Source organism: Diadema setosum, chromosome 20 (genome assembly GCF_964275005.1).
Source record: "Diadema setosum chromosome 20, eeDiaSeto1, whole genome shotgun sequence".
NCBI lineage: Eukaryota > Metazoa > Echinodermata > Echinoidea > Diadematoida > Diadematidae > Diadema > Diadema setosum.
In genome coordinates, this window is record NC_092704.1 from 28653614 (window position 1) to 28680006 (window position 26393).

The following is a 26393-nucleotide window of genomic DNA, read 5'->3' on the forward strand; positions in this document are numbered from 1 at the left end:
AATAAAAAGTTGATTAATTTCAGCTCTTGACATAATATTACCCCTGTCATTTTTACTTGACACCGAGTTCAAGAAAACAAAACAGTGCACACTTTTATGGAGAGTTATGAAGTGGTTACATCACCTCTTTATCTCATCTACATTATGCAGTTGCGACTACTAGACGGTGAAATTACGCGAAACCTTGCGTAAAACATCATGTGTTTTGTAAATCTATGTTGAACCCCTCAAAATTATATGGAAATCTTGGCTGCAGCAATTATGCTTCATCACTGAGTCGAAAGAGTTCCAAATCTTTTACAAAGTCTTTCATTTAAAACAAACTCGTTGTCATTATCATCTGGCCTGATGCTCGTTACTGTAGTTTTCACCATCACTTGATGAGCAGGAAATTATTCGAACATCAGTCCTGAACAAAAAGAGTGCTGACAAAGTAAATACGTATTGTTATAAGTCATATGGATCGGAAACATTAATAATCTCCTGTATCATCCGAGCGTCCCGATTTCTCAGAAAGAGAATATATCGTGTCAAGTCGTCACACAGCAGCAGCTGATGGCAATGGAATATTCTAGATACTCTTCGAAATTGCACAAGGGATGTGTGGTAGCGTCCCTGCCTGCTTCGTGTGCCAAACAGTATCATTCATTATTTCTTTGTAAAAAAAGAAAAAAAAAAGCTCAGAACCAATGACAATTTGCGAAAGACAATCGCTGAAAGAAGACAATAAGGTTCGTTTGGCGGACACATTAGAAAGATTTCTATTTTTGTTGAATTGCCTTCAACTTCCGTGTTGCTTCTTTTTTTCCCCCAGTCGTCTGTAATTTGAATGAGACGTGAATCAGTTGTTGTATTACTACATATAGGGTAGGTGAAATATCCGTCACAGAGGCCTCAAACTATTCAACGCTATTTGTTGAGAGCGTCCTTGACCTAACCCTGCATTTTTCATTACAATTGACTTTGGTTTCCTAATACACCTAAAAGCGAAATGATTAACCCTATAAAGCCGGGGGGGGGGGGGGAAGGCACGTTGTGACCCCTACCATAAATTATTTTCATTTGCCACGCCAACGCCCTTAAGTCAATTTCAACAAAATTTGGTGCCTTTTCCTATAATTTTAATGCGAACATCTTTTTAGCCATACATGTCCGATTAATCGGACAACCATGTCAGTCAGATTTTAGGTGTTTTTTCTATTTAATTTCAGTTAACAATGAGATAGTGGATGAAATGGGATTTTCTAGCTGTTATTTGCTGTGAAGTAATTGTGAATTCACACAAGTTTTGCCTTTAGTATTATTTGTTATTTGTTTGTTTGCAGATATACCTTTCCCAAACGATACACCACTGGTCTCGTATATTTCTTTATATTGTAAGGAATAGCTCCCCCCCCCCCCCGGCAACCTTGAGAAAGTAAAAACTAAAAAGATCATGTAGCATCCGATTTGTTCTACTTATGTGCCAAATAGGACAGTAATAGATCGAAGATAAAGACCTGAATTAAGCAGTAAAACCATGATTTTGACATAATTATATCCTATGTATTTTTCTTTATACATGTATTGTGGTGAAAAACGCCCGCAGTGGCTGACCTTGAGAAAGTTTAAATATAGAGTCATGTAGAGTTTGCGTTACTCTATACCCATTTGTCAAAATATGTGACTGTGATACTAAAAAATAATAAAGAAGACACATGGGGGCACAATTTTTCCCTCTGTGGCCTGGAAGAATTCAAATATGGGCTTTTATTGGGTTAATATATGTATCTTCATAAAGTCGCGCGGCCTTGTAGGCCTACGTGTCCCCCAGGCATTTCTTATAATTTTCAGAGCGTGCTTCTGAATCGTGCTTCTGAATTCATTTGGCTTTTCACCATTTTGCACACTCGGTGAGGTGAAAAATTCCGTTCATTTGTCCGAAATGAATCCCTCTTCTTGATATGAATGCTTTCCAATCATTGCTTGATTTGACAAATTAGCAACAATGTGTTAGATTCACGGCGATCCCACGCATTGAAGGTACACGTGTACATTCACACAAACACTCACAGCAACTCGATGCAAAAGTTTTATCAATCATTTTCCAAGCTTTCCTCACTTCCTAAACATTTCTGAGCGGTGACTTCTGCATCATTGATCAAGTATGGCAAAGTACTTCTGATGCTCCGACATCTGAATAGTAGTAATTAAAAATGCGAAACCACACGTTTCTCTTGTCAAGATCGGAGAAGCTATAGAAGCGTTTTGGGTACGCTAAGTCTACAAACACACACACACACACACACACACACACACACACACACGCACACACACACATCAACACACACACACACACACATGCAAACGATGATTTGCCTTCAGAGTCAAAGTCCACCTTTCAAGATAACATGTACCAGATATTACCGAAACACCGTCACATCGACAAAAAAAAAATCTACTTGTTATCAGATATTTGCCCCATTATCTCCATCATGCATAACTTCATGGAAGTATTCACTTGCAAAATATCTTGACTGTATTCACACTTTACCTCTTTCGCAGAACAAAAACCTTTTATTTTTCCCGTAAGCACTAATGCTCTACTGACTTTCCAAAACGTATTACAAATCAGAGCATAGATTGTTCGTTTACTTTTTGTCACGAAACAAACATGTGATCGTCATGTCAATACAACATTCCTCGTTTGCTTGTAAGAAAACTTGTTGGAAAGTGTCCCATGTACATCAGTTTCTAATCAATTACCTTTTACAAGCAATCGAGGAGACAGACGCAGGGAAACATATAGTTAGACCATGCAATTGTGTAGCTCCATGATTAGACTAATAAAAAGAGAAGAGAGAATGAAAAGTTAGGAGTAAGAAAGAAAAAAGGGCAAAGGTGGAAGAATTAGTTGGTCAATAGCTTAGGAAGATGAAGATATACAGAGAGATAGAGAGAGGGTGACAGTGAAAAAGAGGGAGAGAGATGAAGATAAAGAAACAGAGGATGTGTGATAGAGAGAGAGAGAAAAAAAAGTAAATGTATATGTCTGCGTTTTTGTGTATCGAACAGTTAAAAAGATAGGGAGAGATATGGTTTATTGGCGGCAAGAAGGGGGTAGACGAATAGATAGACAATCAGATAGATAACAGGATAATTATGATATATATTATTTTATTAAAATATATAAAAGATATGGTATAAAAAGTTCTTTGTAATGTTGGTGAAAACTATAATTGTGACGGTCTGGTGGACACATGGACGCATTCTCTTTTAGTGATAGATAGATAGATAGATAGATAGATAGATAGATAGATAGATAGATAGATAGATAGATAGATATATAGAAGGTATATGTAGGTAGGTAGGTAGGTAGGTAGGTAGGTAGGTAGGTAGGTAGGTAGAGACAAGTTATGTAGGGCCTATATAGCAAAATAGTTCCTGCCATCAAACAAGCTGATTAACGGTAATCAATTTGAATTTTCATTCATTCATTCATTCATTCATTCATACATTCATTCATTCATTCATTCATGCATTCATGCATTCATTCATTCATGCAATTTTATCTCCCATTTCGGAACAATATAGGCATATATATATATATATATATATATATATACAAGTAGCATACAGTATTCCATATTATTTTATAGCATCATATAGAGACACATGATTTCAGGGGCCCTGTTTCATAAAGCGGTTCGTAAAGTTACCAACGACTTACGAACGACTGGTGATCAGTTCTGATGTGCTATACTTATCAGAATTTCAATAATTCAGCACAAGAACTGATCTCCAGTCGTTCGTAACTTTACGAACAGCTTTATGAAACACCTCCCTGGTCTGGTTTCTGAAATGTTGGCTACTGGATAGCTACAGAAAATCCTGTATTGTACAGGTGAAATGCAGTTCTAGTGAAATCGGCCAAATTCAGTCACATTACTATAGTATAATAATGTAAATGTTTTATCGTGCTGTATTTTTCACTTTACATAACCCCAAATGTGTTTCCGATTGCTTTAAACGCTGCAGCTGGAGAGCCTAAGAGAGATGGCGTATTGTCACATCTACGAGGGATACTACACGACATTGTTTATCCCAGCATTACTTGGCAATATACAGAGGTAGGACAACATGCTTTTATTTCTTATCTAGAGGAGTTTCACTGTAAAATTTCAAATTGAATTCATGCCCTTTCCTCACATGAATAGTTATGGGAAATACGTGTATACCTGTAATCATAATACAGTATAAGTTTTGTTTTAAAGTGTTATGAGGACACATGCACTTTATTATTACAATGGTCCAGAAGAGGCAGTAAGATTAAGAGGCAACTTGTTGCACCTCACAAATGCACTGCCTTGATTGGACGAAAAGCCATGAGGCAAGGTGTGTAGGCCGAAGCGGATGATTGAGCGACTTCCAGAACAGAGCACCTATACACTCCCGGTCCTGAACTCTTCAAGTGGCTTGTTGGATTGTAGTAAATCACAGTCCAGCATCGTATGCGTTACCATTCCCACCCCCATTAAAAAGTTAAAGAAATTATAGAATTCTGAATGAATATTTCGAAATAATATACTGATATAGAAATTGTAGATATATCTATGGATAAAAAAGAAATAAAACAGTAGTATTCGATTTGTCTTCCTATGATAGGAGTGTTGGCAAGTTTCAGTTTGTTCTTTTCTCAGTGCACTACAAGAAACCTTTAATACAGTGAGCCAACAGAATGTGGAAGGTGCAACATAATTATTGTTCTCGATGAGAAGGTCCAACTCTTTAAGAGGAAATCTACCCCAAAATGAAATAAACTTCAAAAGAACGAGAAAATAACTCCCTACAGAACGATTAAAAAAAGACATACAAAAACTGAATAAGGAATATGACATTTTGAAATTTCATTTTTTTTTCGGAAAACAGTTCTTGACCAATCCTCATGAATATTCAAATGAGTTGATGATGAGTTCATGATGTCATATCCTCACAATTTTTCATGTATGTTATATCTGAAATTCGGATTTTTTTTTTAGCTAATACAAGTAAAAGCATATTCCCATGCCAAGATGTATCAGAGTTTACATAAGTTCTATTTATTTTGGGTGGTTTTAAGGCAAGCTTAATATTTATAAAGCTGAATTATGAGTTTTTGTCATATCTGTATGCGAAATGAAAAAATAAATTGTTAGAGCACAACATCTTCATCTTGCTGATTTGAATTTTCATAAGTACAGGTCAAGAAATGTTTCCCGAAAAAAAATGTCAAAATGTCATGTCTTCCTAATTTCTTGTCCAAATTTTGCCATTTCTGTGTCGTTCTGTTGCGGATATTTTTCTCTTTCCTTTGAAGATGATTTAATGTTTAGGTTGGATTTCCTCTTTATAAGCACAAGATTATGTCACATGGGTGTTGACAAAAGTTATGTCCTGAATGTTCACGGGGCTTCTGCTGTGAAAAAAAAATTGCAACATTGTGTAAGTCCTTTTAGATTGTCTGTGCCAGGCACCGCCAGGTGACAATCACAGCATGACTATCACATGGTTTTGGGAAGATGATTATGTTTGTGCCCCGGACTTGAAATAAACTATGAAGTGCATTTCCTTTAAGTCACGTACGTGACAAGCAACATCTAATCTGCTCTTCCTCCTCTCTTCTGTCCTCTCTCTTCTTGTCCTTCTTTTGTTTTGTAATATCATTGTACTCTCTTCCTTGTACAATGTCATGTTTTTGTGTATATGTATGCATATGGTTTTATACTTTTTTTTATATATGTATGTATGTATGATTGTGTTTGTCTTTTCTGAGTACACACGGCTCAGTTCTTGGTGTCTGTAGGTTGTAAAACTGTTAGCTTTGTCTCTTTATTTCCTTGTACATTTACTTGAAAATAGGTATTGTTTACAATGATGATGTCTTTATTACTTGCTGTACATTTTTATTTCCTTGTACATATATCTTAAAATAGGAACTGTTTGTAATGATAATGTCTTTATTACCTGCTGTACATGAATTAATTTTCTTGACGCATTTAGTTCAATCATTATGTTAGGAGTGATCCACGCTTAACAAGCTTTCCTTTTCAGTGGACCAATATTTTCCATCGTTAAACTTACTTTTTTTTTGGTCAGCCTTTCTAAGTGTGCATTGCTATTGTTTCTTACATGCTATGTGCATATTATGTCATGACATGCATGATATACTTCACGATCTTTTAATTACTAATATCTTACAAAATGATAAAACAATAATTTTGTGTAATGTATGCTTTGTGTTTTCTTTAAACTTTTCACGGATGGAACTAACTGAGAAATGAATAGGATAAACAGAAACAGATCAACAAACCAGACACAAATGGAGAGCCAAATCAAATCGCTGAACGCCTTTACCATAATCATTATCGTAGACGGCGCATACGGTAACATTTGTGACATCGTCTGTGCAATGAGTCGCAGGCTACATGACTCGTGGTCTGTGATTAGTGAAGGGGCATTTTGGGGCGCTATGGAGAGACCTCAGAGTGATTGTATACAAATTAAAGATATGATGCACAGGATAGAGTGTGTTAGTGGAGGCGTAGCGCACTCGAGGGTATTTACAATTGTAAATCATGCACGAGGCGAAGCCGAGTGCATATTGAACTACATTGTAAATACCCGAGAGTGAGCTGCGTCTCCACTAACGCCACGAAATAATCCTGTGCATCATTTGTTTTATAAAATGGGTCGAAAACTAACAACATTTTTCACGTACCTTTGTGGATCAAGATGTCCGAAGATGTTTGTCCCAAACACGTCGCTATACGGCGACTGATGCCTCCGCCATAATGCATGATTCTCCCAATAGGTGTATAGTACAATGTCTTGACAATGTGTGATGACAGTTTCACATAACTGGCAAAATATCGAAATAACAGGTTTGTCAGATATATCTTGAATGTTCACTTTCCACGAACTGGGTTTGCTATAATTGTCTATTAAAGAGTGCAGGTACACATATTTGGGGAATTGAAAATTTTTACTTGACTTCTGACCGACCTTATTATAAGTTTATGCATTGAGTATAATTTTCAAGGTATGAAGAAAGAGTGTAATTACAGTACAAAATATTTTTTTTTTCATTTAAACCTGACCTTTGACCCTTAACCATTGACCTTTGACCTTCTGGCTGGAAATTTCCAAGAGAATCTCCATCAAGTAATACATGTACATATATTAAACACTTTTAAAACTAATAATGCAATCATTGCATATACTAGTATACATGTATGAGGGAAATACAGTAGTAAAATTTTGAGGAGTTGACCTTGACCTTTGAACCCCTGACTATTGACCCATGACCCCTAAATTTCCTAGATAATCCCTGCCAGTCAGTACATGCATATGTACCATGTTCCATGAAGATACATTGAACCATTTGCGAGAAAAGTGATATTGCAACATTTTCACCTAACCTTTGACCTTTTGACCTTTGACCTTATGACATGAAACTCTCTCTGAAGAATCCTTACGCAGTAGTACATATCTACACTAAGTTTCAAGAAAATAACTGCGGGCATTGCATAGATATGGAGGAAATAGCAACATTTTTAGCATTTGACCTTGACCTTTTGACCTTTGACCTCTTGTCAATGTCACTAGAATCTACTCAACTAATTTTCCCATCATACATCATCCTTGGACCAAGTTTGGTGAAAGCTGCTTCATCCAGTTTTGAGTTATCACATAAACAGATAAATTTTAAGATTTGACCTTGATCTTTGACCTTTGACCTCTGTCCGATTTCACTGAAAAACTAATCAAGTAATTGTCCCATCATACATCATCCTCCAACAAAGTTTGGTGAAATTTGCTCCATACAGTCTTGAGTTATCGCGTAAACGGATACAATTTCATGATTTGACCTTGACCTTTGACCTTTAGCCGATTTCACCCAAAATCTTATCAAATCGTTGCCCCATCATACTTCCTACTTGGACCAAGTTTGGTAAAATTCCAGTAAATATTACTCAAGTTATCGCGTAAACGAAAGCGGACGGACGTACGGACGTACGGACGTACGTACGGACGGACGGACAACCCGAAAACATAATGCCTCCGGCACCACTTCGTGGCGGAGGCATAAAAACTGATGCATGGGCGTCTCGTACCGAGTGCGCGAACGCTTGCTTAGTGCGCGAACCGTTGTTACAAGTGCGCGATAAACATGTTGCCCTGGGGGTGGGGGAGAGCAGGGGGGGGGGGGTCGACTGAGACACCGCAATTTGAGGTCATGGCTGCGCCCAGTGCCATAAAATGTCTGCTGCCCTCAACGAACCCGAATCGGTCAATAGTAGCGCGCGATGCACTCGTAACAACTGATTGAGTGCGCACTGCTAGTGCAAACATTGTGACGTCGGCCGTGGATCCGATGCGGATGTTAGTGAGAAATTAATACAAGCACACGTGACTCATTTCAGCGCTTCCAATTGGCTACATTCTTGAACCCATTTTATACAAATGATGCACAGGATAGAGTGCGTTAGTGGAGGCGTAGCGCACTCGAGGGTATTTACAATTGTGAAACATGCACGAGGCGAAGCCGAGTGCATGTTGCACAACATTGTAAATACCCGAGAGTGAGCTGCATCTCCACTAACGCCACGAAATAATCCCGTGCATCATTTGTTTTATAAAATCGGTCGAAAAATAACAGCATTTTTTTTTTCACGTACCTTTGTGAATCAAGATGTCCGAAGATGTTCGTCCCAAACATTTACGTACGTCGCACTCGGAAATCCCGCGCATAAGTACTGTACTGTACGTATACTAAGTAGTATACGTACGCCACACATGATTGTTATGCACAAGAAAGGCCGGCCGGCGGCCCGAACTAGAAGTTGTTTACAGGATTGACAGCGCGTATAGTAGCGCGCGACGCACTTGTAACAACTGATTGAGTGCGCACTGCTAGTGTAAGCATTGTGACGTCAGGCCGTCAGGCATGCATGTTAGTGAGAAATCAATATTTAAGCACACGTGACTCATTTCAGCGCTTCCAATTGGCTACATTCTTGAACCCATTTTATAATAATGATTAAGATCGTATTGTTGATTACGCTGAATCAGCATGTCAGACTCTAAATAATCAGACATTGAATCAGCATGTAAATTTCACGCTTCATTGAGTCTTTAGAAAAATGATTTTTAACATCCATTGTGTCATTGCCTGCATGGCCCTCTGTGTCTTACAAAACGGCTGTCTCACGTTATAACGCAATGCGACTATGCAAAACATAAAACTGTTCCCTCATTTGACTCACACGTCATTTTGCAGTTTGCTCTCTTACCAAATTTATGGCCCCTATATCATTCAGATCACCACAATGAACACAAAGAACATATACATATCTTTTTGTCTCGAGAGGCGTTCACAGAGTTGACAATGAATCATAAACACTGTGTTGCATTATGTAGTATAAATACCTCTTTATTTTGTGTATAATCTTTGGATGTCATCCTAGGAAGACATTAATGATTATGATTACAGTCCTACATTAAGGAGACACCAGGCCTTTATAGAGAATGACGTTTGGGTCCTCTTAACATATTCAACTATATCTTATCCCATTCAATCAATGCCTTACTGCTGACAAGGCTTAGTACATAATATCCACATTCTCCATACACGGTCTTCCTAAGGTTGTATATCCATGTATATATCTCTCTATCTCTCTCTCTGTCTATCTATCTATCTGTCTGTCTATCTATCTATCTATCTATCTGTCTGTCTATCTATCTATCTATCTATCTATCTACCTATCTATCTATCTATCTATCTGTCTGTCTATCTATCTACCTACCTATCTATCTATTAAGAGAGAAAGAGATGGAGAGAGAGATATATATATGATATAATATATTATCATTCCCATTGGGTGCGTTTCACTGGAATCTCCTATTCATAAGGGCGGAGGAATGTTGGTGTCATCAGATGATCTCACCATTATGTCCCAACCACACGCACAACCACGCCCCTGACAAATGCTTGAGAGTTGCTTAATACCGGCTTCAAAAGAATCCTCATTCTCCCTGCTATGGGTACCCAAAGTGGTAATAAACACCTCCAAAATCAACAAAATATCTAAAGGATGAAGAATGCGGTACCACTGATAAAGATTTTAGGTTTCTTTGTTTTATTCTCTTTTGATTTATTTTCTTGTTGTGCGTATATATTACGATTTATTGATTACTGTGTATATAATTGTAATGCAAAAAAAAAAATCAAAAGTTTAAACCCACGCGTTGTTAAAATGTCACTATCATGAAAATAAATTCATGTACGCTGTTATTGACGTGTCATTTGATGCACAGATGATGGGGTGGGGGGAGGCCGGGGGATCATCCCAAGATTTCGACACCCCAGAGTCATTGTAAAAAGGTCCACGGGTTCAACAGTCCATATCTACATGAACTAGAAACCAAGTTAAACAGGTCTACAAGCTCGAAACTAAAACAGACCCATGAGCTAGACACCATAATAGGTAAATGAGATTCACGATGTCGGGGCTGGACACTACGTTTAAGCCCCGAGATGCAATGTCAAGCTCGTATCTTTGTTTTGTTTTGATTTGATTTGATTTGATTTATTTTTTCTTCAACATGATTTCATACATGAATCAGAATTCTTTTCGTAATATCTTAGAAAACATCAATATATAGATTACATCGTACATAATTCAAAGGAGAAAAAATGTATATATTGATTCCATTACCAAAAATATATTGATATTGTATTACCAGATCTGCAAACAATTACCTAAGAAATTATGCAGAAATTGTTTGCGTGCTCGTGGACCGTGTAACTCATGGGTCTATTTTCATGGATGTCGAACTCGTGGGCCTTGTTCACTTAGTGTCCAGCTCGTCGGCTGTGTACGTGGCTCGTGGCCAGTATGATTCGTGGCAGTATGACTCATGGGTGTCTAGCTCGTGATGTGCACCCGGTACAGACAGCCATACAGACATGTACACACACCCCTGTTGATAAAGGTACATGATAGGCTAACAAAATACAAATTAAATCTGCAAATACCAAATTTCTATACTCCCTGATGTGTGAATAATGAAACGTTGGTGAAATGAAAATAACACGCACATCGAAACCGTTCTGCTTCTTTTTTTGTTTGCCAGCACGGGATAAGTTTTGCTGATGTCGAATACCCCATGAAATATATATCCTCATCTATTTTCTCCCAAACAATCTGGATTGAGTTGTGTTTTGTGCTGATGTGTACCACGGTCATATGCCAAGGCGAAAACGTCAATGCAAACATGGCGACATTTTGCAACATTAAGATTGGACCTCAAATTGTATCCATGATTGAACACTGTGATTGAAACACAGTCATAAACATCTCCGAAGGTATCATTTTTTCGTTTGCATTAATTCCGTCCTTTATTCGTTGGACAATTGCATTTGTCATGCCTGGCAGGTTTGCTATACAGAAAAGAAGAAAATAATAAAAAAGAACACTCATGTCTCTAAAGACTTTGAAAGAGGATAGTTTTTGTTCACCTTTATTCCCCTAAGTTCGAATAAGATTTCAAATGGATTGTGTTAGTTGATACGCTTGTGTGGAAATGACGTTGCGAAGGTCGTGAGACAACTTTTGAAATCCAAGGACCACTGGTGTTTAAAGGTAAACACCATTATCGGCCGTAATTTCACTTTAATTTGAATCATGTTTGCCCCGCCATCACACGAAAATTGATTGTGAGCAAGCGACAAATTCTACAAAAGTGACGAATCACCAAGTGCAGGCACTCAGACAATACCAAGAGCCCATCATTTGGTTATTCATCTACCAGTCAAATCATTTTGATGTTGATTTCTGTTTCTATTCTGATCTTCAATAAATCAAAATTAAAAAAAAAGAATGAGCAGTTAGTTTCATTGCAATAAAGCAACGCGCAATGAAATATAAAGGCATGAAAAATAAATAAAGGAAAACCTTAAAGAAAAAAATAGTGGAGCAGAATGATATACAAGTATAATCACTACAGCAAATTCAAGATTCATCCCCAATCCATGGTGGTGATCACGGGTAGTTACAACATTATCACCATTTTGTGTCGTCAGATTGTGAAAAGCTACGCGTATTCTTATAGATCCGCAGTTTCATTGGCAGTTTCATTGTCAATGAAACTACACAAAATGTGTGTGAAATGATAAAGAAGATCTTCAGTAAATCAAAATGAAAAAAAAAAAGAAAGAATGTGCATTTAGTTTCATTGCAATAAAACACAACGCGCAACGAAATATAAAGGCATGAATGAATAAAAAAAGGAATACAGTTACTTCCAATACTTTAGTTTGTACTGGACCCAGATTCTGGAATTCTTTAGATTCGAGCATTACCTGTGCTGTCAGTATATCTGTCTTTAAGCGTAAACTGAAGTTATATTTGTTAAGTAATTACTCGATTGATTCGTAAACTTACACTCTAAACTGCTGTGTTGCCTTTTTTAATTATGGTATTCTAAACAGTTCATTATTTTGTTGCTACATAACCTTTGTTTAGAGAACTGCTGACTTTCTTTTGTCTTCTCAGTTGTAGCCAACTTATTTATTCCCGCTTGTTGTTTTGTGAATTACGTCATTCATTTACTTGCTTTTGTTCCTTCTTTCTTTTTTCTCTATCTTTGTGTTTGTTTTATGTTATGTCCCTCTTGTAAATAGTCTTTTTTCTCTATCTATACCCCCTTGCTTGTTATAGTTATAAAGTTTTTTTTTTTTTTAGAAACTCTTGTATTTAATTAGTTGTTTAATACACTTTTTGATTATGAGGACCCATAATTTCACAAGCTCTGCTTTTCTATAGGGTCTCCTCGTCTTTCTTTTTTCTTCTTTAACCAGTGTATTCTATTATATTTGTATGCTTGTTATTCTCTTGTTAATTAACACATTCAATGTATATTATATTGTAACTTGAAACTTGAAGAAAAAAAAATCATGGAGCAGAATGATATAAAAGTATAATCACTACAGCAAATTCAAGATTCATCCCCAATCCACGGTGGTGATCACAGGTAGTTACAACATTATCACCATTTTGTGTCGTTAGATTGTGAAAAGCTACGTGTATTCTTATAGATCTGCAGTTTCATTGTCATCGAATCTACACAAAATGATAAAGAAGAGGAAAATGTAATGACCACAAAAATGTTGCTTGTTGGATAAAACCATTCAAGTTTATGACATATTAGTCATCGTAAATAAGAATGATATTCACCCACCGCATTCTGGCCTACGCATAATAATCGTGTTCAATCACCGTATATAGGCATTGCATTTAGAAACCACGCTTGTTGACGCTGTCACAATGGTACGCTTTCTTTATCTGCCCCATTTAATGAGATGTCTGCATACCACACACTTACAAAGAAACCCGAATAATATCTCTGTTTTTGAAACTTCACGCTTCTAGCACGCCCCCGCTTAAATAAGCTCACAAATATGACCTTGAATTAGATGTTATTCATCGTATGCTCCGCTTATCATCTGAAATATGAATTGAAAGTTCATTAGTCAGGGGAAAGGCTTGTAATACTTTTCTTTTCTCAACTTCAATGGCGGCATACCTGACCAGTTTGATTAAACAAACAATCTGCATGAGATTTAAATCTGCTTGGGCGTATCAGGCATCAAATTCCTGGTCATATATTTTCCTTTGCAGTCAGACCTAAGTTTGAGCTCATTGGTTAAATGCCACGACAGTTTGAATCATATGTTATTCTTAAGGACCTATGCAATGCAAATGTATGTTAACTTGTGTTGATTTATTATAACCTGATCATCACTTACGCATGTGCCAAAAGAGTATTATCTAGACATATGCCTTGATTATATGCTTCATAGTAACTTTTCTACTTACATACGGTCACAAAAACAAACAAATAATAATAATAATAAAAAAAAAACCTTCCAAGCCAAGATTCTGTCAATGACACCATCTTTCAATCATTGCTAAAGTGCTAATATGATTAACAATAGACTTTGCTTGGAAATAAGAAAGCTATGCTCTGTCAATGTTGACCAGTGCCGTATACGGCACTGGACTTAACTAACTGTCAATATTAGTTATAAAATCGTAACAGGCAGAAAACGCGTAGCATGTTAAGGTTTGTGTCAAGTAAAGACTCTAGATGACACCTCTCCAATCTTGCCAACTTTGTCTGAGTACACCATAGTATTTGACAAATACGTCTACGATATACATTAAGCATTCAAAAGCTAAAGATGTGACAAGAACTTGATATTACGGAGTAAAGAAATGCGCAATCTCGGAAAGTTATGATACATCGGGTATACAGGGGGTACCTTTTCCTGAGGATGGATTTGTGAGAAGGATATTTCGATTAGGGTCTGTTTCTTATTTTCCTTCTCGTTTCTTCTATCACTTTTTTAAAAAACATTTACTTTTCTCTCTTGAAGTAACCATGTCAATTATGTAATAACTATATCAATTCGTCATTCTATTTGTCAGCCTGTCTGTTGGTGCATCTTCACGGTCATTTTTACATCAGATATCGTACATATGTCTATAATTTGCACTCTGCTATTAAAGAGAAGATAACATATTGAATTGTATTGTACTACCGCATCATTAACAATTTGTAATATACACAGTATAGTGAAGTGTGATTATGTGCCCCATATGATTTCTTATATCTAGATAGGAATCAAACTGAGACCACCACCACGTTGTATACTCACAACTTCCGCAAACACTGTCATAGCCCACACGTAAACTGTCCTATCAAAGACATCTGGATCCACTGAAGATACAAAAGATTTTTTTTTTCCCAAGTGGGGAAAACCCGTGAAATGGATCAATTTCAAAGAAATTGGGACACCGAAGAACATCGTGAACGAAAGACAATTACCAAGAAAATAAGAAACAGAGTTTGGAATTAAATCAATCGTGGCATCTTGACGCTCATGTACAACTATGAAAACGAAAACGCACTGTACAGTTATAGCGTATGACATCTGCTAACAGATTCTTTAAAATGCACATGATATTGCTTGTGAGAGACTGCTGTGATGTGTTATAGTGCTCAAAGACCCCCTTTCCCCGACATTTTGCACCAAAGGATATAGGTGGGGGGGGGGGGTAGAGGTGCCAGAATCAATATTCCTCTTAAAAAACACCTGTATAGGGTATTATGGGAAAGAAGTACACAACCTCGTTTGATAATTAATAAGTGTTAAAAGAAGCATCTATTCATCCACCAAAGAGAAGAATGCGCATTTATAGTTCTCTGCTTTAAGTCTCCCAAACAACAAAAAAGTATAGCTTTCCGTTTCAGATTTAGACATCCTTACATAAAATACTTGTCCCTTTGTTACTTAAACCACGGGAGACTTCATGTACACTGTCTTGCCCCGCACTCACACGTGTAACTATGTCAGCCAGCTATATACATTCATTCAATCTATACATGCATCGACCGAGTGAGCATTCCTCGGAGCATGTAATGTTGCCAATAGTGTGATCCGGTGGTTTTTTAGTAAGTGATTGGATGTGTGGCGTATATTGTGTGATTGTGGTTGACATAAACTCTGAGCCATGTATACATGCAGTTTAATGCTTTACACAATGCGCACCGTGAAGGTCATCGAACAAGGGGCCTCTTTAATAGCATTACAGTGTATCCTGTGTTCCCTGCAGAGGGCTTGAAAAAAAAAATCGTCAGCAAAGGAGTGAAGAGACTCTCAATGTACCACTTATCACTTTTAGTCTCGAAAGAAAAGAAAGAGAAAGGGTTACCCCGTCTTTAATACAAGAGGTCGATAGTGGCCTGAAAGGCATCGCCGAGCAAAATAAAGGCCTCTTGCGCAATTGTTGCATAAGCTGGCGCATGTGTATGTAGGTGTGGGAAAATGCGAATCAAACTGCCAGGGTTTGTAACGCACCGGCGAGATTGTTTTTCTATACATTTTGGCGCTTTTGTTTGCGCGTGGCTAGGCATATAGCCATTCCTGTGGTGGAAAGCATAATGTTATGGTATGTAAGATGGAGGTCTGTTTCCCTGCAATGTTGTAACCACAGAGGCACGTTGGACTAGGGCCGGGTTTATTCTCATGATTGCCATGCGAATCATCTCAGTTTACTCCACGATTCCTCTCAAGTATTCACCCTTTCTCCACCGAATATATAAACTTGTGACCGGTAGCATGTCGTGTGGGACATAATACCTGTGTGTGTGTATGGGTACAGTTCGTTATTCCGGAGATTCGTTATTCCGAAGGTTCGTTAATCCGAAAATGTGATGAGGTTTATTATTCCGAAGGTTCATTAATCCGAAAATGAAATAAGGTTCGTTATTCCGAAGGTTCGTTAATCCGAAAATGAAACAAAGCTCGTTATTCCGAAGGTTCGTTACGGACCCTATTTCATTTCGGATCAACGAACCTTCGGAATAACGAGCCCAATTTCATTTTCGGATTAACGAACCTTCAGAATAACGAACCCTATTTCATTTTAGGATAAACGAGCCTTCGGAATAACGAACCTTCGGAATATTGAACAGCACCCGTGTGTATATATATAATTATGTGTGGTATGATGCTGATATTTTTACCGAACGCTTCTGTCATCTTGGGAAGACTGGTATAGTATTGAGACAATGAAGACAGTAGATGTCGCACGATGCCGGCTGGTAGTATAGAGGCTTTCGACCTCAGGTCTCCATTAGCTTTGTTGTCTGTTTATACAAAATGGAATAGAGGTCTGAAGTCGTTAACTCATGCTGAAACTACACTCAATGTATTAAGTTTATTCCTCCTTTTGGTTTGTTATGCTCAAAAACTCCATTCCATTATCTGTGATGAATCTTCAAACTGCAATCTGGCTGAATAAAGCTGGACTTTAATCCTACCTGTAGAATGTTTCACTTGTTTATATCTCTTTCGCCATCTTCGAAACTTGTATATTTCAATTTCTGTCATGTTGCCTGTGAAATGTGGGAAAGATGTGATGTGGAATTAGGAGAATAATGAAACTTGCATGAAAATCATATCTGAATTTACCTTTTCGCCGGGCATCCAAGTCCGCGTGGCTTAACACTATTATGACTATGTAGTTCATTCACTTGTACTATTCAGGGGGAAAAAGAACATGAAAGATGGGGGGGGGGGGGGTGGTGCCAAGAAGATCACCTTTCACCTCTGTGATGTAGTCCATAGCATGCTATCATCAAAGCAATCGGAACAATACATTTCATTCATATAAAGAGTAATTTAGGTTCAGGAATCCTCTCAAATCCCCCGCTGACTACTATACACTGCTTCGCATTGTAATGTTTGAGGAACACCCTCAGGAGATATGCATCTGGCTGAATGAAATTGTATGATTCCAGCACTTGTCCAGTGTGATTGACAAAGTACCGCAGGAAGATCATTAGAGGAGACATGGCGGCGGATCAGACAAGACAAGAACAAACGTGACAAAGGCCTTCCATGTTTTGCCTTCACATGATAAGACATTGTAAATATAAAAGAGGCTCAGATATTGATTATTTGCACGACTGCCCGAAATTGGAAAATTCTTCTTGCCGAAGGATGCGTTTTAACATTACTTTAGATGCAAATACATCTTAAAGGACAAGTTCATGAATATTCATGTAGATTGAGTGAATGCAGCAATGTCAGTTGACGACATCTGTGAAAGTTTGAGGAAAATCAGAAAATCTGTTCAAAAGTTATGAATTTTCAAAAGTTTTTTTGTGCAGTCACTGCTGGATGAAAAGACTACAACAGTTCATGATGTCACATGAATGTAGAATTGGTGTAAGAAAGATATGAGAAGAATTCCACAAAATTGAATGTTTTGAAAAAAAAAAAGTTCAAATTCCCTCAACTTGTTACTGATGTTTGTTAAGGGTCATTCCCCCTGCATTCTGAAAGAGGCAATTAAATAAAATTGCTCTTTTATTATGTGAGGAAAGAGAAAGTATGTTGAATTTTCTTCATATTTTCCTAATACCGTCCTAAACACATGACATCAAAAGGTGTTGATAGTCTTCTCATCCGCCGATGGCTGCACTGAAACTTAAAAAAATCATAGACTCATAGTTATATATTGAACGCATTGTCCGATTTTCCTCAAACTTTTACTCAAGTGTTCTACTGGTATTGCTTCATTCTCTCAGTTCACACCTATATGAAAGTGAAATTTTCCTTCAATTAATGTACTTAATTACTTCATAAATCAAAGCATGTTTGTGGATATTCCTATAGTATAATACTACCTAAATAACGTAAAATAGGTGACACTCATAGAATAAAGGAATAGAATGAAGGAAAAATTATCAACATACACTATTGCTCACTGCTATAAACACTCATTGACTATAGACACTTGACGGACAGGTTTATTACGAATGTGACGTGATGTTCTATCAAAACTATAGTATTCACCGTTTTGACAATCACTCTTCTACGTAAGGAATTTTATATCGTCTTTGGGAGTTCTCAGCAAAACTTTTGCGCCTTCTTATTCACTCCCCATATAGGGCACCGGTTCGAAATCTGGCGTGATTATTTCTCTTGAAGCCTGGAATCACAAGTTCACATTGGATCTGGAACCAAACAGGTATGCTCTATTACATTTTCCACACTATTTCTATCATGGGAAATATTTTGAAGACACGACGGAAGGACTTTGCCCCGTTACAATAAGAAGTCTCGGGACATATTTGGAGTAAACTGTGCCAAGCGAAGAACAAGAAATGTCTTTGAATTGATGCATGTCGCAACGTTTGTCTGTTTTGTTTTCAGAACTTTCAAAGGCAATTGGCACTCTACCAAACTCTGAACAAAATCATTTGTGTGCGTGTATGTGTGTGTGTGTGTGTGTGTGTATTATTTCCAAACATCCTCTCACAATAGAGCTCCTGGCGTTTTTAGCAATGCCGTATCACATGGAATTCGGTGACAATCATTAAAGATGAACTTACCAAATCAGTTGTTTATCCTTTTGCGTTTTATTCTAAATATCCCTACTACCCATTATCTTTTGTCTTAGCCACCGACCTATATTACTTTCACATCACGTGATCAGTTTGTTTGTTTGTTTGTTTTTTTATCTCTCTTTTTTTTTCTTGTTAATTTTTGGATCATAGCGACCGGAGTGTTCTGATTTGTCCGGATGTGTTGTTTAAGGATAGTTAGGCTTCTGTTGTAATCGAGTTTGGCAATTCCGTATTTTAGGTAATGGGAAAGCAATTATGTCCGCCGAAAATGACCTCTATTAAAGCCTAGTATATATGTTTGTCTCCTCCCGTACGGTGCATTGTGTGGAAGAGATATGAAAGAAGGATGTACCTGTGTGTGTAGAGGGAGAAGGACTGGTAGAGGTGTAAGCTGTGAACTGTTATTCATGGCGTCAAGCATGTCAAGGGCGTTGGATGGCCTTATTCTGCACATTCTATTTCCCCCTCCCCATTGTATAGGAAACGGATAGGCGCAGTTAATGTCCGTGGCGACGCGACGCACCAACAAGTAAACGTTGTTAGAGTAAAACCATTTCACAATAGAACAGATTTGTGATACCACAAAAGGGGAGGACATGCATGCTGAAGAAGAGTGGACATTGAGAAATAATCAGCATGGACTTCCCGTTTTGCTTCATAGAGTAAGAGTATGTGTGTGTGTGTGTGTGTGTGTGTGCGTGTGTGTGTGCGTGTATGCGTGTGTGTGCGTGTGTGTGCGTGTGTGTGCGTGTGTGTGCATGTGTGTGTATGTGTGTTTGTGTGTGTTTGTGTGTGTCTGTGCGTGTGTGTTTTGTGCGTGTTTATGTGTTTTAAAGGCTTGAATTTAGTCTGTCTTTCCCCCTTCGAATGACAAAAATTAAATTCCAGGGAATGAAAAGAATGAAATCCGTGTGAGGAAAAAGGGTCGTCAGTCCAGTTGAAAATGAAATTGACATAAAATCATCCCAATAAATCGTTACTCACTGGAACAATCAAGTAATAAGTCTAGTTCTTAGAAGTCTGTCAATAAGGCATATATGATTCGCGATTGTTTTTTTTTTTGCAGCAATCATTGTGTAACATCATGTGTGACTGCATGCGTCTTTATGTGTATATAATTCAATTTTCAATTCAATTCAAAGTTTTGTTTCATTTCTTTTTAAAGAACATAGACATTCACTTTCTTTTGTAACAGAGAATAAGGTTTCATAAGCAAAACAAAGTAAACTGAGAAGAGTTGAATTATGGAACCTTGTAGTACACTATGATATTGCTTTTGACATGTTCGATTTGATAATCTTATGTTTGTTAACATATCAAATGTTTGCAATGCTCATTCGGGTGGATTTTGACCCTTCATTTCTTTCTGCTATTTTCGGAATCTCAACGCTCCTGTACTATAATTTGAAATTGAACAGTCGCTGATGGGTTTTCTGTAACAAGAGACATTAAATTTTACACCTCTTTCACATTTGCAGAGATGGTGCGCAAGCAATTTTCGTCAAAGATCATGGCGTCACAATCCCAACTGAAGTGAGTTGAAATAAATCTTCTTTGTTAGTGATAGCTTATTGATACTTTACAGTTTTCCCCACCCAAAATTTGTCTCCGGATGAAACTTGTGTGTGGCAACTGTTTCTTTGTTTGTTGATTGGTTGGTTAATTGAATTGTTCTTACTCATTGTTTGTAAGTCTTTGATATAAATGCTTATTGGAAATGTGTTAACCCTATAAAGCCCAAGCTATTTTGACCCCTGCCAGGCCCAAGGGGGGGCACATTGTGCCCCCCCTATATAACTTCTTTATTATATGATGTATGACCGTCATATTTGGCACATGGGTAGAGCAACTCGTACTCTACATGACCCAACATTTGAAATTTCTCAAGGTCATCCACTGAGGGCGCTGTTTACCAAAATATAAAGAAATACATAGGAAATACGCTAAAATCATGTTTTTTTCTGTTTATTTCTTTATCCCCAGTATATATCTTTTTTTTTAATATCAATCATTTTCATATTTACCACAAAGGAAAAGCAAGTCAGCCTTCACTGTTTGTTATGGTTGACATTTCTCAAGGTCAACACATGGGGGCGCTATTCATTACAATATAAAGAAATATATAAAACCTATAATGTATTGCTTGGAATGAATACATATATTGGTATTGCATTTCATATTTCCAAAATATTGTAATTTTGAGTTTGCAGATTGATAATATGATAAACAAATGATATTACAGGCACAGCTTATGTGAAAATAACACAAAATAAAAGGGTAATCTTTGGAAAATGCTGTATTTTCAATTATTTTTATCATTTCTATTGTTTAATGCCTATGTCGTATAGAAAATAAAGGAAATAATAAAAAAACCATTTCAGGGTAATTCACAACCATAATTCCTTCACCCTTTGGTTCTTCAGCAAATTACAGCCAAGAAAAACCCCATTTCATCCATTATTATACTGTTAAGTGAAATTGGAACAGAAAATCATGCAAAATCTGACGAACATGGTTGTCAGTTTATGGTTGCCATGGCAACCAGCAATATCGGACATAGCTAAATTATATATCAAAATGTGCGCAATAAGATTTTAGGAAAAGTCATAAAATTTGGTTGAAATCGGGTAAAGGGTATAGGAGTGGCAAACGAAAATATGGTAGGGGGGGGGGCACAATGTGCCCCCCTTGGGCTTTATAGGGTTAACGGAGATTAAAAATTGGTCTCAACCTTATACATAACGAGGTCAGTCACAAACTTCAAAGTATTCATCAACTTTTTAAATTTACTCTAGAATGTGACGAAAATTTGTTGATATTTTGTCAGACTGCATTCAAACCTAGATAGAGAAAAATGAAAGTCACGTAAAATCCTCCCAATAAATCGTGACTCACTGGACCAATCAAGTAATAAAATTAGGTTTCAGATGTCGCAGCATTTGTACAGCATATTTCCTGTTCCCTATCTATTCCAATTCGAGCCTTTAATCTTTAGTAAGTGATGGTACGCTGTACTATTTTGTCATTGAATAGCTCACATCTTTCATGCATGATACGTTGGTGACATGATTTATTTTTTTTGGTTAATATTATCATTAATGAAATGCACAAGCTTGCTTAGATGATAGGAATTAAAACTATTGTCACGTCATTTCATTTCCAGTCATTTCAAGATTCTAAAAAAGAAATACTGAACCAAGCAGCTGAAGGGAGAAAAAGCATATCTTATCAAAAACCAATATGGTCGGATTACGTCAAGAAAGGTATTGAAAAGAGGCAAAAAATCGACGTAACGAATGCTAATGATTACTATGGATAATCATTCTTATTTCTCTCTAAATATTTGTATTTCATTTTTCTTTCTTTCTTTTTTTTTTATTTGACTTACGTCCATATGTTCCACTATTCGTGTTACCGTCTTCCTATCCGTAGCTTCGGTCGGACTGTTCATACAAAGGCAGCGTCGAAGAAATTCCAAATTCATTTGTCACTGTGGACGTCTGTGAAGGAATCAGGTATGTTTATAAGGCAACGTTTGGTTCCGAGAGAATCCAAAGATTCTAGAAATTTTAACTTTAATATCCATACCTCGAAAGAGCAAATCAAGCTTTCCAAATCTATCTAAGATCGATCACTTTATACTCTTCGACATAATCATAATGTTTCAAACGAGGCGTCAGGCGATTTACATTTTGATTGCTGTGATAATCAATACTAATCTTTTGATGATCACAGAATCACACAAGGTCCAGTTCCTTCTGTACTTTACCGTGCAGCGCATTATGTATATCTGAGTGTTCATCACTAAGTTTTTTGATCGACGTTGTTAGCCTTTATGATCTACCCTTTCTTATATGACGAAGTTCTTTTATTTTGCCTTTTTCTTCAAAGCGATAAACATTATTATTGATACTATAGATTATTAAATAATAGTGATGTTCTGAAAGGTTTTTTTCCAACACTGCACTCTGCAAACATTTTTTTTTCTCTGACAGAGAATATACTGTTCCTGTAGTTGAACAATTCTTTATCATGTTTATGTCGTAAAAGTTGTATAAATTGAAAACAAAAGGAGAGAAAAATCTTCCACTACATATCCAAAGACGATCTGAGAGCTTTGCTATCCAACAACGCACGTTGTTATATTCCCACAGATTACACCACGATATTTTGTTAAAGTCCACAGTGCATTGTTTCACCATTTAGAAGGTATCATAATAATTAGCTCTCTTGACATTTCTATGGACGAGCAACAGTTCATTCCATTTCCATTCTCACTTGTTCTCATCCTTTAAAGAGGCGTCATAATATACCGCAGTCGACAGATGACCATACAGCCCCTCAATGATGATAAAAGCGAGGTAAGTCGATTGACCATAATTCCTCCGTCGGAAACATTTGCAATTTAGAATCTTTTTAAATAGAAAACTGCAAACCTGTGAAAAAGAGGAAATGCTTGAAAATGAAGCAATGATGATGTGCATGTAGAAAGTATAGTCGTTTACAAATTGTCAAACTTGACCCATTCCATGTAAGATTGTGAAATCTACATAATTTTTTCAAACAACCAAAGAGGCTTCGACAGGTCATGAGAGAGGCTTCGAAAGGTCATGTTTCGGAAATAAGATATCGCAGTATTATGATAGGGTCAACTGTGCTCTTGATAGATATAGATTTTGTGTTTGTAACGGAAAGTTACGTCCGATTCGAGATCAGTATCTTAATTTTACATATGACAGTTTCTGTGTAATAATGTACTTTCAACTTTGTTGGTAGATTTTGGACTGTACATCCTATTCGTAAAAGATTCTAAATAAGTGTAATATAATAGAGTAACATGTAAGTGCAACTTGTCACCAAGGAGCTGCAACTTAACATAATAAAGTTGGAAAGAAGCACGTAGGGTGACGATTTGTCGACCAGTACTAAAATACCAGTCATATGTTTCGTCTTAACACCATATACCTCCCATTTGATGAATACCGGCTGATCGAAATGAGTGTTCTTGCCCTATCATCAGTGTATTCTACGATTTATCTCATTAATATATATATATATATATATATATATATATATATATATATATATATATATATATATATATATATATATATTATATATATATACATATATATATATATATATATATATATATATATATATATATATACATATATACACATATTGCTATAGCAAATTGTTATATCATACAGCAAATCCTGCTGCAGTTGCAAGGTTCGTGATATTAAAGGACAAGACTTGATTGGCTGTTGCTACTAGAAGTTGCTATTCTAGAATTGCTATCAACGTCTTCAATGAAATTAGACCTTGGACCTATTCTTTCTGGACTAATTCGATCCGTTCAACATTTTGATCTTTAATAGGAACCTCGGCCACATGTCCTGATAGAACACGGTCGACCAGACGGGAACGACTATTGGCGAAATGTCTACAGCACCGACAAGACTTCAGCTCACAGAAGGGTGAGGGGGATGTCTAAAGCCAGTGCTATCATATGACTGTATGATTGCTATCTTTGTCGAGTAGCCAGCACAATTACACTAACTGTCAAATCGAATAGGGACTTCCAAAGTCAACGGAAAGCAGTGTAAATATTAAGCTAGTTAGGAATGCCTGCTCGACAGAAGCTATTGCATTAAAGCTGTTCAGCAAGAGCACAAGCTGTAATTGTGCCTGCTTCAGCAGTTATTTTTTTTTAGCCCTGTAACTGTAAGTGATACTTAAAAAAACGCGGCTCGATATCAAATACAAAATCTTGTTCTTCTTTTCTTACTGTAAGAACCCAACATATATATTTTTCCGAAGTTTTCAAACTATTTGGATTTTACACTGTAATCTCCGATTCCTAGAAGTACACATAGCGTATTATTTTGTTGTCATGTTTGAGATCACATCGAAGAGACAACAGTAACTCTATAATGTATTTTAGGAGCTCATATTTATCAAGCATACATCAATCTTCTCATCGACTCCACTTCCCCCCCCCCTCACAAAATATGCCCAGAACTGGTGTGATAACTAAGATGATAATGACAATGATGATGATGATAATAATAACAATAATAACAACAATAATGATAATAGTAATATCGTCAATAAATCTCATCAAACTTCTCGGAAGCCATCAGACCGGAGTATTCTAAAATTTAGAGGACGTGGCGGTGTTTTTATAGTCTGCCCCTGTGACATGCCAATCCCATGATGCATAGAATGTGGGAACATTGATATACGACGTTCTTCCGATTATTTTGAAACAGAAATTGTAACTTGATGATTACATCAGATTCGCACTGTATGACATGATTAGACAGGTCACATGCGGAAATGAGAGGAGAAGATAGAGAAGCGGAAAGAGGGGGAGAGGGAGGGGGAGTGGAGGGGAGGGGGTGGGAGGGACTATCCATTCATAATTTGAGCAACGATCTTTATCATTCTCCTTGTCGATACGATCTGTTTCTTTTTCGCCACATCCAGACAAGAAGACAGGTCACGACTGAAACGAAATATGTGGCTGCCGATTTCATCGCGTCTGCAAGTTTGGTAAGAATCCCTTCTTGAGGAACTTTACGACATTTTGATGAAAACAAATATAAAACCTTCATACGAACCTCACTAAAACATGAGCAAGTCGGATATAATTCAAGAAATTCAAATGTCCAATGTGTCATACGCCTGACTGGAATAATCAATTGCCAATAATTCTATGTAAGCTAATATCTGTAGCTGACAAAGATATTACGGGCTAAAATTTATTGGATTTCTCTCCGCCGATAGGGATGCAGAAAACAACAATAACAAAATATTGTTCAAATTTCCCTTCGTATAATGACAAAATCATATTTCTCTTACCAGCCTTAGATCTCTTTGAAGTCATCTTGTTAGTTAATAGTCAATCGTTAATTTCGCTTCTTTGCCTCAACTTTATGCTGTGTTGAATGATAAGAAGATCACAGATAAGACTTACCAAATTTATTTTGGATTTTCAAATAAAGCTCTAATTCCGTAAATTTGCATATAAAGTATACAGTCTACTATGCATTTTTCAAAGTTCTTAATATATGGAGAGTTTCTTGAATCTCACTTGTATGACCAGGTCGTTGATATGGGGTCATCCCACGAGACCGACACCCACGTCATCCCATGAGACCGACACCCACGAGTAACATAGCCTACGAGCTCGACACGAGGTAAAACAGGCCACGAATTCGACATTACAACACGAGGCTTAATGTGTCGGTCTTGTGGGCCGTGTTTGCTCTCTGTCGAACTCGTGAGCTGTATGACTCGTGGGCTGTATAACTCGCGGGTTGTGTGACTCGTGGTATGACTCGCGGGCTGTATGACTCACGGGTGTCGGTCTCGTGACGTGC

The 26393-nt window shown here is 37.1% G+C and overlaps 1 protein-coding gene across 1 annotated transcript in view; it reads left to right on the top strand.

Moving 5' to 3' along the window:
- LOC140243574 (uncharacterized) overlaps nt 1-26393 on the top strand; it is an 82249-nt gene that overhangs the window by 12918 nt on the left and 42938 nt on the right. The window contains exons 5-8 of the mRNA XM_072323240.1: nt 22435-22517; nt 23300-23363; nt 24387-24485; nt 25498-25563. Of these exons, the coding sequence (XP_072179341.1) occupies nt 22435-22517; nt 23300-23363; nt 24387-24485; nt 25498-25563 (312 nt within the window). The remainder of the gene's footprint in view (nt 1-22434; nt 22518-23299; nt 23364-24386; nt 24486-25497; nt 25564-26393) is intronic.